The sequence below is a fragment of the Scyliorhinus torazame genome, chromosome 1 (assembly GCF_047496885.1).
Source record: "Scyliorhinus torazame isolate Kashiwa2021f chromosome 1, sScyTor2.1, whole genome shotgun sequence".
Lineage (NCBI taxonomy): Eukaryota > Metazoa > Chordata > Chondrichthyes > Carcharhiniformes > Scyliorhinidae > Scyliorhinus > Scyliorhinus torazame.
In genome coordinates, this window is record NC_092707.1 from 41411062 (window position 1) to 41430250 (window position 19189).

Consider the following 19189-nt stretch of genomic DNA (forward strand, 5'->3'; position numbering starts at 1 on the left):
CAGGATTTGGGACATTTGCCCGGGGTTGAGAGGGAGGATCCAGTTGTCATGGTCCATACAAGTATCAACAAGGTAAGCAGGAAAAGGAAGGAGGTCTGCATAGTCCGTATGAGGAGCTATGCAGTAGCAGAATCTCAAAAGTAGTTGCTTGAGCCACATATCAATTGACATGGGGAAAATAAGATGACAGAAGTAAATATGTGGCTCAAAGACTGGTGTGAAAAAAGTGGGTTCTGGTTCATGGGGTACTGACAACAGTACTGGGGAAAGTGAGGGTTGTACCGTTCGGCATTCTACACCTGAACCATGTTGTTTTAATAAATCCTATAACTAGGAAAGTAGAGAAGGTTTTAAATGTGAGGCAAGGGGTAGACTTTGGGAAGATGTATGATGAGAAGATTAAGCTGGAGGTTACAAAAATAATTAAGGACAAAACTAAAGGCTCTGTATCTAAACCCAAGTAGAATTCAAAGTAAAACAGATAAACTGATAACGCAAATACAAATTAATAAAATAGAATTGAACCATAGAATTGCTACAGTGAGAAGGAGCTGCAGACTAAATACAATAGCCAGAGACATGGCTAAGGATGCCATAGATTGGGACCTGAATATGGATGGATATGTAACATTTAGGAAGGACAAGAAGTTACGGAGAAGGTGGAGGAGTGGCTCTGTTAAGCTATCATAGAATCCGTACAGCACAGAAGGAGGCCATTCAGCCCATCGAGTCAGCACCGACTCTTCAAAAGAGCACCGTACCTACACACACTCCCCTGCCCTATCCCTGAAACCCCACCTAAGCTGCACATCTTTGAACACTAAGGGGCAATTTAGCATGGCCAATCCACCTATCCTACACATCTTTCAACTGTGGGAGGAAACCGGAGCACCCAAAGGAAACCCCCAGTCAAGATGGTAGAATTTGGGAGTGATGGTATTAGCATATTAGGGAGGGATAACCCGAAGGAAATCGGGATGCAGAAGCGGTTTTGGTTGAGATGAGAAATGATAACGGCAACCGGTCACTTGTGGGAGTGATGTACAGGCCACCTAATTGTAACTCCGCGATATGACAGAGTGCAAAGCTAGAAATAATGGGAGTTTGTCAGAAAGGTACAGCAATAATGTTGGGAGATTTTGATCCACATATAGACCAAAAAAACAGATGAACAAATGGAGCATAGATAAGGCGTTCATAGAATGTTTTCGCGATAGTTTCCCAGAAAAATGTGTTCTGGAGCCAACCAGAGAGGCTATAACAGATCCGGTATTATATAACAACACAAAGGCACTCCTGGGTGGCAGCGATGATAGGTATCGTTGCTAAATTTGCTGATAATCCAAAGATGGGTCGAAAAGTAAGTTTGTGAAGAGGACGAAGGGAGACTACAAAGGGACAACCTTTCATTTGTTCATGAAGAGCTCTGGTAACATGTCTCTATTTTCAGCTATATTAAAGATGATTGTTGGTATTGCTAATGTTGCAAAGGATTTTGTTAGTGCAAAATTTGTTCATATATATTTCTTTTCTGTTTCAGAGCTGTAATGAAAGCCTTAATGAAATGAGCAAAAGTCCACATCGAAGCTGAAAAGAAGTACCTAACTACAGAAGCTAAAACTATCCAATATGCGCATCAGCATGCGAAGGATTGTTCTGCTCATTTGCTGCGCCTTTGCTACAATGATGGTCTTTCACATGAGTCAGCACATGTGGGAATGTCAGCAAATACTGAATCAGAATGGGGGCTGGTTTCATGGCAGGCGAACGCATAATATGATGAAACCAGAAAGGGAGGAATTGGTCATGTACAACTCACAAAACATTGAATACCGCTACAGTAAAAACATGCCTCTAATCTTCATAGGTGGAGTTCCCCGAAGTGGGACAACATTAATGCGAGCTATGATGGACGCGCATCCAGAAATCCGCTGCGGTGAAGAAACTCGGATCATTCCACGTGTGCTGGCCATGCGTCAGGTGTGGTCTAAATCAGAACGTGAAAAGATGCGCTTAAATGAGGCAGGAGTGACAGACCACGTCCTGGATTCAGCATTGCAAGCATTTATATTAGAAGTAATTGCAAAACATGGCGAACCTGCAAAATACTTGTGCAATAAGGACCCTTTCACCTTAAAGTCTTTAAATTATCTGTCCAAACTGTTTTCGCAGTCTAAATTTATTCTGATGATTCGAGATGGCCGAGCATCAGTGCATTCAATGATTACAAGAAAAGTGACGATTGCCGGATTTGATCTTAACAGCTATAGAGATTGTATAATCAAATGGAACAAGGCTATTGAAATTATGTATGGACAGTGTGTGGAGGTGGGGCCCTCCAGGTGCCTCTCTGTTTATTATGAGCAGCTAGTATTGCACCCCAAAAAAACAATGGAGAAAATCATGGCATTCCTGGATATTCCATGGAACGATGCTGTTTTGCATCATGAAGAACTAATAGGAAAATCAGGAGGAGTCTCGCTTTCAAAGTATGTTTGTGGTTTTTTTTTTCCTCCTTTCCCTTCCCTGAAGACATTTTTTTCTACAGGGTTATAGTCATGCTGCCATTAATTGTAGAAGTAGTACTAGGGAGCTAGCTTGACATCGCTGCTGAACCTGTGCTCATCTAATGTTCACTGACACCACTTGCTAGGGTTGAAAGCCTTGCCAAATTCCTCCCAGCACAAGGGTTCTTAAGACAATCATAGCATCTCCATTGCCACTCCAGCATTGGGCAGGTAAGTCACGACTGAAGTGAACCTCTTAACATTTTAGTCTCAATTACTACTTTTATTTGGGAATATATTTATCAAAGTAAAGGAAAATGGTATTGGGAAATAACTTCCACCCAAGTTTAATATCTATCTTTATTTGGTTCTGAAACTAATCTGTTGAATTGGACCATTTAACAGATGTTAGTAGGTAGGTCTGCATAGTGGCAGGAATTTTTAATACCGGTCACTAATTTCGAGATGGAGACAGAACTAATCAGCTGGGGGTACCAGTTCTTCAGGATTTTTTTTTAAAAAAACAATCTTGGCAGTTGCTTTGCTTTATGCAGTATTATTATTTCTTCCTCCTTTCAGACCAAGGAATTGGCTTGCATAAGCCAGTAATAGTTCCTAAAGTGGAGAGTGATTTGTAATTTATAACTTGCAATGTGTGAAAGCACAATATTGGCCAATAAGATTTAGAAAATGGTTTGAATTACTCTGATACTTAAGAGCAAATAGGATTTTGGAGGGGCATTTTGGTGTTTTGTAAAATAGCTGCTGCCATCAGCAGTCTTTTAATTGAAAGGGTTTTTTGAGCAATAACGAGGGTTTTTTGAGCCATATGGGAAAACTGAAGTCCAGTCTGGAGTATTACCTCGAAGCTTCCATCTCCATCCATGTCTACCTCATTTTGGTTACTAACTAGATCAGTAGTAATATCCAATCAAATCATAAAATTGGTACTTTAAAAGCTGTTTACTTTCTTCTTACTTCTGCAGAATAGAACGATCCACTGACCAGGTTATCAAGCCAGTTAATCTTGAGGCTTTGGCCAAATGGGTGGGACACATTCCAAATAGTGTGATCGAGGATATGGCACGGATAGCACCTATGTTGGCCAAACTAGGATATGATCCTAATGCCAATCCACCAAATTATGGAAATCCTGATGCATTAGTAATTAATAACACCAAAAGGGTATGTGAGAAATGTTTTATTCAAAATATTTGTAGCTTTTTCACATTTTTCTCTAGTTAAACTGATTCTAAGTCTATTATTGCTGCTGTTCAATCAGTTAGGAAGAAATGTGTGAGAATGGTCTATGGTGATTTATTCCCTCAATTTAATCTTCCCCCACTTGAGGTGGATAGTTCTCCCTATTTTACAACTTCTCTGCTCTTGAAGTTGCTGATTGCTGCAGAAGGTACCATTCCAGTGCACAAATAGTTGTCCTCATGTGTGAGATTTAGAGACTGGGAGGGCATCAGAGCCAACCTGAATCCTGTTACCGCACACCATCCACTGATGTGCACTTTCCAGTAAGTATTACTGGATAAAGTTTGAGTGCTTCCATCCTTCTCTTTTTTTTTTAATAAATATTTTATTGAAAATTTTTGGTCAACCAACACAGTACATTGTGCATCCTTTACACAATATTATAACAACTCAAATAACAATGACCTATTTTATAAACAAAAAATGAATAAATAATAAATAACAAAAATGAAAACTAACCCTAATTGGCAACTGCCTTATCACAAGTAACACTCTCCCAAAATATAATTTAACAGTCCAATATATAATTATCTGTCGCAACGACCTATACATATTATACAGTATATATTAACAACCCTGAGAGTCCTTCTGGTTCCTCCCCCCACCCCACCCCCGATCCTGGGCTGCTGCTGCTGCCTTCTTTTTCCCATTCTATCTATCTTTCTGCGAGGTATTCGACGAACGGTTGCCACCGCCTGGTGAACCCTTGAGCCGACCCCCTTAGAACGAACTTAATCCGCTCTAGCTTTATAAACCCTGCCATGTCATTTATCCAGGTCTCCACCCCCGGGGGTTTGGCTTCTTTCCACATTAACAATATCCTGCGCCGGGCTACTAGGGACGCAAAGGCCAAAACATCGGCCTCTCTCGCCTCCTGCACTCCCGGCTCTTGTGCAACCCCAAATATAGCCAACCCCCAGCTTGGTTCGACCTGGACCCCCACTACTTTTGAAAGCACCTTTGTCACCCCCATCCAAAACCCCTGTAGTGCCGGGCATGACCAAAACATATGGGTATGATTTGCTGGGCCTCTCGAGCACCTCGCACACCTATCCTCCACCCAAAAAAATTTACTGAGCCGTGCTCCAGTCATATGCGCCCTGTGTAATACCTTAAACTGAATCAGGCTTAGCCTGGCACACTAGGACGATGAGTTTACCCTGCTTAGGGCATCTGCCCACAGCCCCTCCTCGATCTCCTCCCCCAGCTCTTCTTCCCATTTCCCTTTTAGTTCATCTACCATAGTCTCCCCTTCGTCCCTCATTTCCCTATATATATCTGACACCTTACCATCCCCCACCCATGTCTTTGAGATCACTCTGTCCTGCACCTCTTGTGTCGGGAGCTGCGGGAATTCCCTCACCTGTTGCCTCGCAAAAGCCCTCAGTTGCATATACCTGAATGCATTCCCTTGGGGCAACCCATATTTCTCGGTCAGCGCTCCCAGACTCGCGAACTTCCCATCCACAAACCGATCTTTCAGTTGCGTAATTCCTGCTCTTTGCCACATTCCATATCCCCCATCCATTCCCCCCGGGGCAAACCTATGGTTGTTTCTTATCGGGGACCCCCCCAAGGCTCCAGTCTTTCCCCTATGCCGTCTCCACTGTCCCCAAATCTTCAGTGTAGCCACCACCACCGGGCTTGTGGTGTAGTTCCTCGGTGAGAACGGCAATGGGGCTGTCACCATAGCCTGTAGGCTAGTCCCCCTACAGGACGCCCTCTCTAATCTCTTCCACGCCGCTCCCTCCTCCTCTCCCATCCACTTACTCACCATTGAAATATTAGCGGCCCAATAATACTCACTTAGGCTCGGTAGTGCCAGCCCCGCCCTATCCCTGCTACGCTGTAAGAATCCCTTCCTCACTCTCGGGGTCTTCCCGGCCCACACACCACCCATGATGCTCTTTTCAATCCTTTTATTAAAAAAAAAAGAAGCCTTCGTGATCACCACCGGGAGGCACTGAAACACAAAGAGGAATCTCGGGAGGACCACCATCTTAACTGCCTGCACCCTCCCTGCCAGTGACAGGGATACCATATCCCATCTCTTGAAATCCTCCTCCATTTGTTCCACCAACCGCGTTAAATTTAACCTATGCAATGTGCCCCAATTCTTGGCTATCTGGATCCCCAGGTAACGAAAGTCCCTTGTTACCTTCCTCAACGGTAGGTCCTCTATTTCTCTACTCTGCTCCCCTGGATGCACCACAAACAACTCACTTTTCCCCATGTTCAATTTATACCCTGAAAAATCCCCAAACTCCCCAAGTATCCGCATTATTTCTGGCATCCCCTCCGCCGGGTCTGCCACGTATAGTAGCAAATCGTCCGCATACAAAGATACCCGGTGCTCTTCTCCTCCTCGAAGTACTCCCCTCCACTTCTTGGAACCCCTCAACGCTATCGCCAGGGGCTCAATCGCCAGTGCAAACAATAATGGGGACAGAGGGCATCCCTGCCTTGTCCCTCTATGGAGCCGAAAATATGCAGATCCCCGTCCATTCGTGACCACGCTCGCCATCGGGGCCCTATACAACAGCTGCACCCATCTAACATACCCCTCTCCAAAACCAAATCTCCTCAACACCTCCCACAAATAATCCCACTCCACTCTATCAAATGCTTTCTCGGCATCCATCGCCACTACTATCTCCGTTTCCCCCTCTGGTGGGGCCATCATCATTACCCCTATCAGCCTCTGTATATTCGTGTTCAGCTGTCTCCCCTTCACAAACCCAGTTTGGTCCTTGTGGACCACCCCCGGGACACATTCCTCTATTCTCATTGCCATTACCTTGGCCAGGATCTTGGCATCTACATTTAGGCGGGAAATAGGTCTATAGGACCCGCATTGTAGCGGGTCCTTTTCCTTCTTTAAGAGAAGCGATATCGTTGCTTCAGACATAGTCGGGGGCAGTTGTGCCCTTTCCTTTGCCTCATTAAAGGTCCTCGTCAATACCGGGGCGAGCAAGTCCACATATTTTCTATAGAATTCGACTGGGAATCCATCCGGTCCCGGGGCCTTTCCCACCTGCATGCTCCTAATTCCTTTCACCACTTCTTCTACCTGGATCTGTGCTCCCAGTCCCACCCTTTCCTGCTCTTCCACCTTGGGAAATTCCAGCCGATCCAAGAAGCCCATCATTCTCTCCCTCCCATCCGGGGGTTGAGCTTCATATAATTTTTTATAAAATGTCTTGAACACTCCATTCACTCTCTCCGCTCCCCGCTCCATCTCTCCTTCCTCATCCCTCACTCCCCCTATTTCCCTCGCTGCTCCCCTTTTCCTCAATTGATGTGCCAGCAACCTGCTAGCCTTCTCCCCATATTCGTACTGTACACCCTGCGCCTTCCTCCATTGTGCCTCTGCAGTGCCCGTAGTCAGCAAGTCAAATTCTACATGTAGCCTTTGCCTTTCCCTGTACAGTCCCTCCTCCGGTGCTTCCGCATATTGTCTGTCCACCCTCAAAGGTTCTTGCAGCAACCGCTCCCGTTCCTTACTCTCCTGCTTCCCTTTATGTGCCCTTATTGATATCAGCTCCCCTCTAACCACCGCCTTCAACGCCTCCCAGACCACTCCCACCTGGACCTCCCCATTATCATTGAGTTCCAAGTACTTTTCAATGCACCCCCTCACCCTTAGACACACCCCCTCATCTGCCATTAGTCCCATGTCCATTCTCCAGGGTGGGCGCCCTCCTGTTTCCTCCCCTATCTCCAAGTCCACCCAGTGTGGAGCGTGATCCGAAATGGCTATAGCTGTATACTCCGTTCCCCTCACCTTCGGGATCAACGCCCTTCCCAGCACAAAAAAGTCTATTCGCGAGTAGACTTTATGGACACAGGAGAAAAACGAGAACTCCTTACTCCTAGGTCTGCTAAATCTCCACGGGTCTACACCTCCCATCTGCTCCATAAAATCTTTAAGTACCTTGGCTGCTGCCGGCCTCCTTCCAGTCCTGGACTTCGACCTATCCAGCCCTGGTTCCAACACCGTATTAAAATCTCCCCCCATTATCAGCTTTCCCATCTCTAGGTCCGGAATGCGTCCTAGCATCCGCCTCATAAAAGTGGCATCATCCCAGTTCGGGGCATATACCTTTACCAAAACCACCGTCTCCCCCTGTAGTTTGCCACTCACCATCACGTATCTGCCCCCGTTATCCGCCACGAATGTCTTTGCCTCGAACATTACCCGCTTCCCCACTAATATAGCCACCCCCCTGTTTTTCGCATCTAGCCCTGAATGGAACACCTGCCCCACCCATCCTTTGCGTAGCCTAACCTGGTCTATCAGTTTCAGGTGCGTTTCCTGTAACATAACCACATCTGCCTTAAGTTTCTTAAGGTGTGCGAGTACCCGTGCCCTCTTTATCGGCCCGTTCAGCCCTCTCACGTTCCACGTGATCAGCCGGGTTGGGGGGCTTCCTACCCCCCCCCCCCCTTGTCGATTAGCCATCCCCTTTTTCCAGCTCCTCACCCGGTTCCCACGCAGCTGTATCTCCCCCAGGCGGTGCCCCCACGCCCATCCCCTCCCATACCAGCTCCCCCCTCTCCCCAGCAGCAGCAACCCAGTATTTCCCCCTCCCACCCCCCCCCCCCGCTAGCGTAATTACTCCCCCCATGTTGCTCCCAGAAGTCAGCAAACTCTGGCCGACCTCGGCTTCCCCCCGTGACCTCGGCTCGCACCGTGCGACGCCCCCTCCTTCCTGCTTCTCTATTCCCGCCATGATTATCATAGCGCGGGAACCAAGCCCGCGCTTCTCCCTTGGCCCCGCCCCCAATGGCCAACGCCCCATCTCCTCCACCTCCCCTCCTCACTCCATCACCACCTGTGGAAGAGAGAAAAGTTACCACATCGCAGGATCAGTACATAAAACTCCTCTTTCCCCCCTTTTTATCCCCCCTCTTCGCCCCCCACATTCGCCCCACAACTTTGTTCAAACGTTCTTTTTAATAACCCGCTCATTCCAGTTTTTCTTCCACAATAAAAGTCCACGCTTCATCCGCCGTCTCAAAGTAGTGGTGCCTCCCTCGATATGTGACCCACAGTCTTGCCGGTTGCAGCATTCCAAATTTTATCATCTTTTTATGAAGCACCGCCTTGGCCCGATTAAAGCTCGCCCTCCTTCTCGCCACCTCCGCACTCCAGTCTTGATAAACGCAGATCACCGCGTTCTCCCATTTACTGCTCCGAGTTTTCTTTGCCCATCTAAGGACCATTTCTCTATCCTTAAAACGGAGGAATCTCACCACTATGGCTCTGGGAATTTCTCCTGCTCTCGGTCCTCGCGCCATCACTCAGTATGCTCCCTCCACCTCCAACGGATCCGCCGGGGCCTCCGCTCCCACGAGTGCAGCATCGTGCTCACATATGCCCCGACGTCCGCTCCCTCCGCACCTTCAGGAAGACCGAGAATCCTCAGGTTGTTCCTCCTTGCGTTGTTCTCCAGTGCCTCCATCCAACCTTTCCACACATCGTTTCTGATGTGCCTCATGCGTCTCCGTCTTCACCACCAGGCCCTGTATGTCGTCCTCATTCTCGGCTGCCTTTGCCTTCACGACCCGAAGCTCCCGCTCCTGGGTCTTTTGTTCCTCCTTTAGCCCTTCGATCGCCTGTAGTATCGGGGCCAACAGCTCTTTCTTCATTTCCTTTTTGAGCTCTTCCACACAGCATTTCAAGAACTCTTGTTGTTCAGGGCTCCATGTTAAACTGCCACCTTCAGACGCCATCTTGGTTTTTGCTTGCCTTCCTTGCCGCTGTTCTAAAGGATCCACTGCAATCCGGCCACTTTCTCCTTTTTTCATCCGTATCCAGGGGGGATTCCCTTCTGGTTTACCGCACAGTGTTTTTAGCCGTCAAAATTGCCGTTGGGGCTCCTATCAAGAGCCCAAAAGTCCGTTTCACCGGGAGCTGCCGAAACGTGCGACTCAGCTGGTCATCGCCGCACCCGGAAGTCGTTTCCATCCTTCTCAAGAAGTAACATACCGCCCCCTCCAAAATGGATAACGAGTGGACGGTCACTTCTGTTTTATAGGCTTGGCTACTAAGTCACCAATATGGTGGACAGAAAACAATGGCATATTTCACACTGTGCTCCAATTTGGGTAGAACAAATAAGGGGCATCGTTTACCAATACCTGAAACAGACATTAGGCCGCATGTGTGTGCAAAGGGCCTAACAGCTTATTTGAGGTCCTGTCTCCAAAATTAATTTGTCCTGAGGCAGGCAGTGCCATCAAGAGCTTCACTAGTGGAAACCAGCCCTGGGGGTGGCCAGCAAAAAAAAAAAGAAGGGAAGTGACTTAACTGAGTATATGCACACCTCCTCCCATTCCAAATGTCATCCCATCCCAACAAACACCATACCCAACCCAGGATTGTCACACCTTCCCAGTATTGGTGCACTGGGAAGAATGCTGGATTAATTGTGTTTCACTTTTCGTTCTCAATAGGATTCCGATATTGTCATAGATTAACAGATATTTATGGCTCAAAATTGAATGGGTGAATGACTTCAACAATGTGAAGAAGAGTATTTTGTTTCCCTTTGCTCCAGATAAGCCACACACTAGAGGGAATATGACATGCAAGAGCTAAAGAATACAGACTGCTATCAACCTTGACCATTGTTGAGTTTTAGTTCCGATGTTAACATGATTTTTGTTCATGTTTTACACAGGTTCTGCAAGGTGACTTTAAAACACCTGCCAATTTGAAAGGTCCTTCTCCGGTAGGACAGCTTATTTTGTAATCTTATTCAGGCAATTGTCTGTAAACTGGTGGGTTCACTTTTCAAATTGTTGTGCAGGCATAAAACTGGTGCTGCAAATCAGCTGTATTCATCGAAACCGCTTAGTTATCACTGATTGTCTATAATAAGCAAATAATTGGCAATGCCAGGCTTACACCAAGTTGAAAATCTATCTGGGCGTCTGCCATTTTGTTGCAAAATAATATTTGTAAAATGGACCCCTAATGTAGTTAATGATAGACCTCTGCATTTTCAATCCTAGAAAAGTCTTCACTGTCCATCAGATTTCATGCAATTATAATTTTGTTCATCAACTGTTGCTTACTTTATTCCAAACTTACTCAAAATGTTACAAAACATAAACAATCGGGATCTGGGAACATGCTCCCTCTCCATCTCTCAATTCTACTGTTTGTACAGGTATTTACCCATCCTCCCCCCCCACCCCCCCACGCGAAGCACAGCTCCTCAAACATGTCCACGGAGAGGCCCCCCATCTTGTCTCGAATGCCTCTGCTGAACCCTTCAGTTCATATTTGATCTTTTCCAAATGGAGAAAGCCATATATGACTCTGAGCCAGGCCGCCACCCCCGGCGATGTTACCGACCACCATTCCATTCCTTCGCCAGGCAACCAGAGGATCGAATGTCACAACATCGGCCTTCCTCCCCTCCATAAGCTCTGGCTTTTCTGAAACCCTGAATATCGCCACCATAGGGTCTGGCCCGACCTCCTCTCCCACAATCTTTGTTGGTGACGCAAACTCCCGCCCAGAATCTCTCCAACTTCTCACAGCCCCAGAACAAATGTGTGTGGTTTGCTGATCCCCACTCACACTTCTCGCACTCATCTGCCACTCCCTGAAAAAAACCACTCATTCTCGCCTGAGTCCTATGCACATTGTGTACCATCTTGAATTATATCAAGTTCATCCTCGCACATGAGGTCGCGTTTACCCTGTGTAGCGCCTCACTCCACACTCCCTAATTTATCTCCCCTCCCATTTCTCCTTATACTTCACCACCTGCTCTCTTTCTCCTCTCCCAGCCATCTATATATGTCTCCAATCCGGCCCTTCTCTTCTACGTCCAGGAGCAGCAACCACTCTAATAGGGCATACTTTGGCAGCTTGGGGGACTCTTTTCAGACCTTCCTTGTAAAGTCCCTCACCAGTAAATATCTCAACTCACTTCTTCTCGGGAGCTCTACCCTCTCCTTCAGCTGCTGTATAATAGCAAACTCTCTTCCAGGTACAAATCCCTCGCCCTCACCAGCCCCACTTCGCTTCACTTTCTGTACATACCATCTGCATTCCCCTGCCCCCTGGCCACCCCCTGCTCAAATCCGTGGTTTTCACACAATGGCGTAAACACCAACATCCCTCCTGTCCTAAAATGCCGCCTCAGCTGGTTCCACACCTTCACCGTGGACTGCACAACTGGGCTCTCCGTGTGTCTCTTTGGCGCCAGTCGCAACATTGCCGTCACCATAGACCATAGCCCTCCGACTGGACCCCCTACAAGATTCTTCTTCCATTCTGCCCTCTCCCTCCCACCATTGCCTCACCTTCACCACTTTGCCAACGCCAACCCCCCCTTTCTGCCTCTGACTCTGTAACAGGGCCCTCTTTACCCTTGGCACCTTCCCCACCCACACAAACTCTGAAATAATCGTATCCACCTTCCGGAAGATGACCTTTTGTCCAAAAATCAGAAGCGTCTAGAATATGTATATAGGAACCGTGGCAGGACATTCACCTTCACCACTTGGACCCTCCCTGCCAGAGTCCGTTGCAGCGTATCCCACATCCCACCTCTTAAAATCCTCCCTGACCACCTCCACCAGGTTTGTTAAGTAACATTTATGCAATGTCGCCCACTCTCCCGTTACCTGGATTCCCAGATGTATGAGCCTGTCTCTGGGTGGCTTGAATGGAGCCACTAAGCTGGCTCTCCGACCCAAATACTTCACTGGGAACACCTCACTTTTCCCTATGTTCAGCTTGTATCCTGAGAGCCTTAAATCTCTCTAATAGGCCCATAATCCTTCCCACGCTCTGCAGCGGATCCGACACGTACATTAACGGGTCGTCCGCATATAGCGACACGCGTTGCTCCCTGCTCCCCCTCCTTATCCCTTGCCACTCTGCCTACCCCTAATGGGCTATTGCCAGGGGCTCAGTAGCTAGCACGAACAGCAGTGGCAACAGTGGGCACTTCTGCCTCGTTCCCCTGTGTATCCTGAAATTTTGTGAGCTCATATCATTGGTCCATACACTCGCCACCAGTGCCACATATAACAGGCACACCGATGCCAGAGACATCAGCCCAAACCCAAACCTTCCCAGGACCCCGAACTGGTACCGCCACTCCAACGATCAAATCTCTTCTCCTCATCCAAGGACACGACTACCTCCGATACCCTCTTGACAGGGGTCATAATCACGTTTAACAATCGCCTTATACTACTGGAGCGTTACCTACCCTTTATCAAACCCTTTTGGTCCTCCTCGACCACACCCGGGACACAACCTTCCATCCTCCCCACCACCAGCTTGGCCAGCACTTTTGCATCTGAATTTAACAACGATATGGGTCTGTTAGACCCACATTGTAACCGGTCCTTCCCCTTCTTCGGTATTAATGTAATCGTCGCCTGCGTCATCATCTTCGGCAGCTCCCCCTTCTCCAGCGCCTTACCGAATGCCCCCAGCAGATGCGGTACCAGTTCGGTCGCGAACTCCTGATAAACCTCCGCCAGGTAATCATACGGCCCCGGGGCCTTTCCCGACTTCATCCCCCTTATACTATCCAATACTTTCCTCAGCCCCAAAGGCTCCTCTAGCGCCTGACTCTTCCTCCAGCTGGGGGAACTCGAGCCCGCCCAGAAACTGCCCCATGTCCCCCTCCTCATCCCCTGGATCCGCCCTGTCCAGTTCCTTATAGTATACCCGCCTCGCATATCTTCCCCGGTTCCGACAGCACCTCTCCTGTCCGTACCCTTAAAATTTACCTGGCCACGGACTGCCTCCGTAACTTATTGCCAATATTCGACTTGCCTTCTCCCCGTACTCTTATTGCACCCCGCTTGCCCTGTGCAGCTGCCCCACCACCCACTCTGTCATCAACCTATCAAATTGCCCATGTAACTTTTTCCTTCTTGACAATCCATTCGTGGTAGGTGCCTTCGAATACACTCTGTCCGCCTCAACTATCTCTCCCAATAAACGCTCATACTGCTCCCTCTTATCCTCATGTGCCATCAAACAAGATAATCTCCCCCTGGACCAGAATGTTGCTCCCCGTTCTGGTTCAACTCCACATAATCCTTAATCACCGACTGCACCTTATCACAAAACCCTCTGCCTGCTAGCAACCCCGAATCAAACCTCCATCCCGGTCTTTGCTCCTGTCCCAATCTAAGCTGAACCTCCAGCTAATGGGGCGCATGGTCCAAAATTACTATCCCCGCGTACTCTGCCTTCTCCCTTACCAACACCTCCTGCCTCACCACAATAAAATCAATTCTGGAGTATACCCTGTAAACATCCGAAAAGGAGTACTCACCACATCAGAATGTTGTGTGCGTTGGGGGAGCACTTGCAGGCAGTGGTGGTGTTCCTATGTGCCTGTTGTCCTTGGTCTTCTAGGTCATGGGTTTGGAAGGTGTTGAAGGTGAGTGGCTGAAGTGTATTTACTGTATGATCCATAGACTGTGTCCACTGTGGGCCTGTTGTGGAGAGTTTGAATATTTAAGATGGTGGATGAGTGCTGATCAAGTGGGCTGCTTGTCCTTGTGTCAAGCATTTTGATTATTGTTGAAACCACATGCATCCAGACAAGTGGAGAGTATTCCATCATATTACTAAAACCTTGCAGATGGTGGGTAGGCTTTGGGTAGTGGGGAAGTGAGTTACTTGCTGCAGAATTTCCAACCTCTGACCTGTTGTAGCCACAGTGTTGGCAACCAGTTCAGTTTCTAGTCATTAATAAGCCCCCAGGATGTTGATATTTGGGCGATTCAGCAGCTGTAATGCCATTTAATGTCATGGGGAGAAGGTTGGATTCCCTCTTGTTGATGGCCATTGCCTAGCACTTGGGTGGTGTGAATGTCATTTGCGATTTATCAACCCATGCCTGAAACAATGTCCAGGCAGGTCCTGTTGCACATGAGCATGGACTGCTTCAGTATTTGAGGAGTCTCGAATGGTACTGGACATTATATAATCATCAGGGAATGTACCCACTTCTGACCTTGACGGATGGTAATTGATAAAGTGCTGAAGATGGTTGGGCTTACGACAATTCCCAGAGGAGCTTCTTCAGTGACGTGCTGGGGCTGAAATGATTGGCCTTTAACAGCCATAATTCTCTTCCTTTGTGCTAGGTGTGACTCCAACCAGTGGAGAGTTTCCTCCTGATTCTCATGGACCTCCATTTCATAGGGGATGGTTTAGCACAGGGCTAAATCGCTGGCTTTGAAGGCAGGCCAGCCGCACGGTTCAATTCCCGTATCAGCCTCCCCAAACAGGCGTGCGAATGTGGCAACTAGGGGCTTTTCACAGTAACTTCATTTGAAGCCTACTTGTGACAATAAGCGATTTTCATTTCATTTCATTCATTTAATAGGACTCCTTGATGCCTCACTTGATCAAATACAGTCTTGGTGTCATGGGCAGTTCCTTTCTGCTCAACTTAAATTCAGCTCTTTGGCACATGTTTGGCCGAAGGCTGTAATGGGGTCAGGTGCCAAGTGGCCCTGATGGATCTCAAGCTGAACATTGGTAAGCAGGTTGGTTAAATGCTGCTTGATAGCTCTGTTGATGGCAAGTTCCATCAATTCAGCGTAGATTATTGGGGCAGTAATCTGCTGGGATTGGCGGTGTCCTTTTTTTTTTTTTTGAGGGCAGGATGTATCTGGCAGTTTTTCACATTATATTGGCTAGTATTCGAGCACAAATCTTCCATACTACATCTGGGATATTGTTATGGGCCGTAGACTTTACTTGCCCCACCTGAGTGCAGCAATTAGGAAGGCAAATGACAAGTTGGCCTTTATTGTAAGAGAATTGGAGTATCAAAATAAGAAAGTCTTGTTAAAATTTGTAGGCCTTTGATGAGACCACACCTGGTATGGTGCTATTGTGTGTGCTATTTTGGTTTCCATATCTAAGAAAGAATATACTTGCAGTGGAGATGGTACAACAGAGGTTCACTAGATTGAAGTGATGGTTGTCCTATGATGAGAGGCTGAGTAAATTGGGCCTATACTCTGGAGTTTAGACGGTGATCTGATTGAAACATGCAAGGGAATCTGGAATGTGGGTGCAAATAAGGGACTGATTATTTAGGACTGACCTGAGAAATGTATGCACTCAAAAGGTTACAAAGTTTTGGAATTGAGGGCTGTAGGTAGTGGGCAGGAAAGTAGAGTTAAAGCAGAAGTTCAGCCATGATCATTATTGCAATACAGGGCAGTTTTAAGGGGCTGTATGGTCTATTGCTATTTTTTTAAACCATAGAATATCTACAGTTCAGAAGGAAGCTATTCAGCCCATCAAGTCTGCACCAAGTCTCCGGAAGAGCACCTTACTCCCATAACCTCACTTAACCGCGCATCTGTGGACTATGGGAGGAAACCGGAGCACCCGGACGAAACCCATGCAGACATTGTGAGAACATGTAAACTCCACACGACTTGGTCACAAGACTGGAATCTAATCTGGGCCCCTGACTAACCACTGAGCCGCCTTTCTTATCTATGGTTAATAATCCCTTCTGCCATGCGCAGGAACCATTTGTCATAATGATGCAAACACAGTATAATTGAACCATACTTATTCTTGGGACAACTTTAAAAGGATAAAAGTGCTTGAATCTGTGTTTATAACAAGTGAATAGAGCATCTGAAACGTCATCCATCCATGTGAAATGTGGACATTTGGGTATTTGCAAGTGTTAAAGAGTACCCCAAAATGCATTTGTTATGTATGCGTACAGCATGCGGAAGAGAGCCTGAAAAAGTTCAGGTTCGTTCATTTTATAGTTGAAAATGAATCTCAAAGCAGTGCAACATTTAATTCTGTGACTTTTTTCTTGTAGGTAAAGCTGAATGTTACCGCAACTGGATTTTGATGGTAATAAAGCAGTGGATGTGACAGGTGTGTTAACTTAGTCGTTTGGTATTCCTAATGTAACCTATGGACTACTTTTGTACCCCCCACGCCCACCTCTCTAGTGCCATGACATCAGCTGCTGCCATGTTGACTCTGGGGTCCAGTATCTACTTTGACTTACAAAGTGTGAAGGAGAATATGGATAAGGGAATGTTGAGTGCTCCAATGTATTTTCATGCAGGGCAATGTAAGTGCTGAGGCTCGGGTCTGAGAGTGACTCCATAAGAGAGGCATATGCAGAAGATGACATGACTCTACCACCAACCTATAACCAGTGTCTTGTTGCTGGACTGCCCTAACTGCCGCTAATTTCACTAATCTATGCTTTTCTAAAGAATAAAGACCTGACATTTTCTGTGTAACTAAGATTGTTTAAATCAGTAACTAATCTTCTGACCCTTCTCTGAACCATGTCTGAAGCCTTAATAGGAGAATATGTCCCTATGAGAAAACTAAAACCCCGCATTGTATTCTGAGAATTTGCCAAGAAATTAAACAAGATCAAAATCGTATCCTATTGCTTTCAGACAGCTGTTCGTTATTCTGCCATTCATTCTTGACAAATGCTTTGTTTCCTTACTACAACCATTGCCATTCATTTTGCCTTCTGTTCCATAACATCCTTGTCATTTAATCTGTGCTACCCTCTACTCTATCCCAGACCTTCCTCTTTTTGCACTTTCCCCACTTTCCCATTTCAACAGCATAAAACCCTTCACATTTCTGCCAGCCTTCAGATCTGAAGAAGTCGTATTTGACTCGATGTTGACTCTATTTATCCCTCTCCGAAGATACTACCCAACTGCTGTATATTTCCAGCATCGTTTGTTTTTATTTAAAAGTATATTTTGTTTTGTAGTATATTGTTCTGTCACTACAGCCTGGAAGCCTGTTTTCTTTAGGTCTAGCTGTGTGGCATTGGTCATAAAACTTTATTTCACTGTAAGAACCAAGTCTCGTTCTACACCCACTGCCTTAAATTAAAATATATTAATTGCCTGAATTTTACATTCGGCAGTGTGTGCTCAATCTGACAGAAGTAAAATACCACCAAATTACATTGGGAGTGCATCCTGACAATCGGGCAAGTGTGCGTTATTGAGGTAGGAGTGTGCATGAGTCAGATGCGTGCCTGGTGACAAATAAAGGGCCGATTAAGGCCATTAACAAGACAATCACCAGTGATTTCTTTTTTTGGCGGGGGGGCTCTTCATGCGATTTTTCAGGTCGTCACACCAGCAAAATGGGTGTGGCAAACACGTTTCTAATCACGGCACAATGGTTAGCACTGCTACCTCTCCGCTCCAGGGACCCGGGTTCGATTCCAGCCTCGGGTGACTGTGTGGAGTTTGCACCCCCCACCCCCCGTGTCTGCGTGGGTTTCCTCCGGGTGCTCCAGTTTCCTCCCACAGTCCAAAGATGTGCAGGTTAGGTGGATTGGCCATGCTAATTGGCCCCTTAGTGTCCAAGAGCTTAGATGGAGTTCTTGGGTTACGGGGATAGGGTGGGGGGTTGAGCCTAGGTTAGGGTGCTCTTTCAGAGGGTCGGTGCAGACTCAATGGGCTGAATGGTCTCCTTCTGCGCTGTAGTATTCTAACTCCTTATTAAAGAGTGGGATAAAAGTCCTTCAGAGCACACTTTCGCTCTCATTGCAAGTTTGGTGCTGTAACTATATAGGGTTGCCCCAGAATTTCTTTTCATTTTGGCAGCGTTTCAAGTCAGCCTTGCGGATCTCAGGACTTTCATCTTCCCTGGCAGATTTCCCTAAACATTGCAGCACAGTGTTTCTGAGTTTGAAAGGCATGGATTCTCTGCATTCCATCGAATGAGATAGTGTACTAAGTTGGTGGGACCTCCACCTGAAGATGGAAAGAGAGGCAGGAGGGAGAGGAGGTCAGGTAAGCTCAGGCAGCATCTCAGGGAGAGGTTTTTGAAGTGGTGAGGCATGGGCTGTTTGTAAAGTGGAGGTCAAGATGGTAGGGACTGCCAAAGGCGCCATTACCCAGCAGCTAGAGTGTGCAGGCAGCACTCTTGACTACTTTCAGATGTCCAAGGTTCAGTGTTGCAGGAGGCTCTGCCTTGCCTCCCGACGCCATGCCAGTGGCTTTGAAAGTCATGGTGGCTCAACTTCGACTCATCTGATTTTTTTCAGGCCTCTGGTACGATCTGTATAATGTGTTTTAATCAGCTGCACACCGTTGTATCAAGCCTGTGACTGACACCATCTTAAGACACATTCGCACATCTATCCACGTATCGGACAGGGTTCCACCGCATCCATGGTCTAATAGATCGCACTTATCTTGCATTCAGTGCGGCATCAGGTGAGCTGAAGCCTTCATGAACCGAAAGGGCTTCCACTCGATGTGCAGGTCGTCTGCGACCACAAGACACAATTTCCACGTTGGTTATTGGATGATGCTTACATCTTGTGGTACTCATCGGTACTAAGACTTTGTGGCTCCTGCATAATTGGATGGATGGC

The 19189-nt window shown here is 47.0% G+C and overlaps 1 protein-coding gene across 8 annotated transcripts in view; it reads left to right on the forward strand.

Annotated features, from left to right (window-relative positions):
- Positions 1-19189, forward strand: part of LOC140399296 (protein-tyrosine sulfotransferase 2-like) — a 158351-nt gene that overhangs the window by 129702 nt on the left and 9460 nt on the right. For 7 of the 8 annotated variants that reach the window (XR_011937740.1, XM_072488832.1, XM_072488987.1 and 4 more), the window contains 4 exons: positions 1541-2489; positions 3494-3692; positions 10457-10507; positions 16631-16689. Coding sequence is in view for 6 of the 8 variants with exons in the window: in XM_072488832.1 (XP_072344933.1) it covers positions 1630-2489; positions 3494-3692; positions 10457-10507; positions 16631-16663 (1143 nt within the window). In the remaining 2 variants the exon portion in view is untranslated. Of the gene's footprint in view, positions 1-1540; positions 2490-3493; positions 3693-10456; positions 10508-16630; positions 16690-18856 lie in introns of all 8 variants that reach the window. The other variant, XR_011937765.1, reaches the window with a different exon arrangement.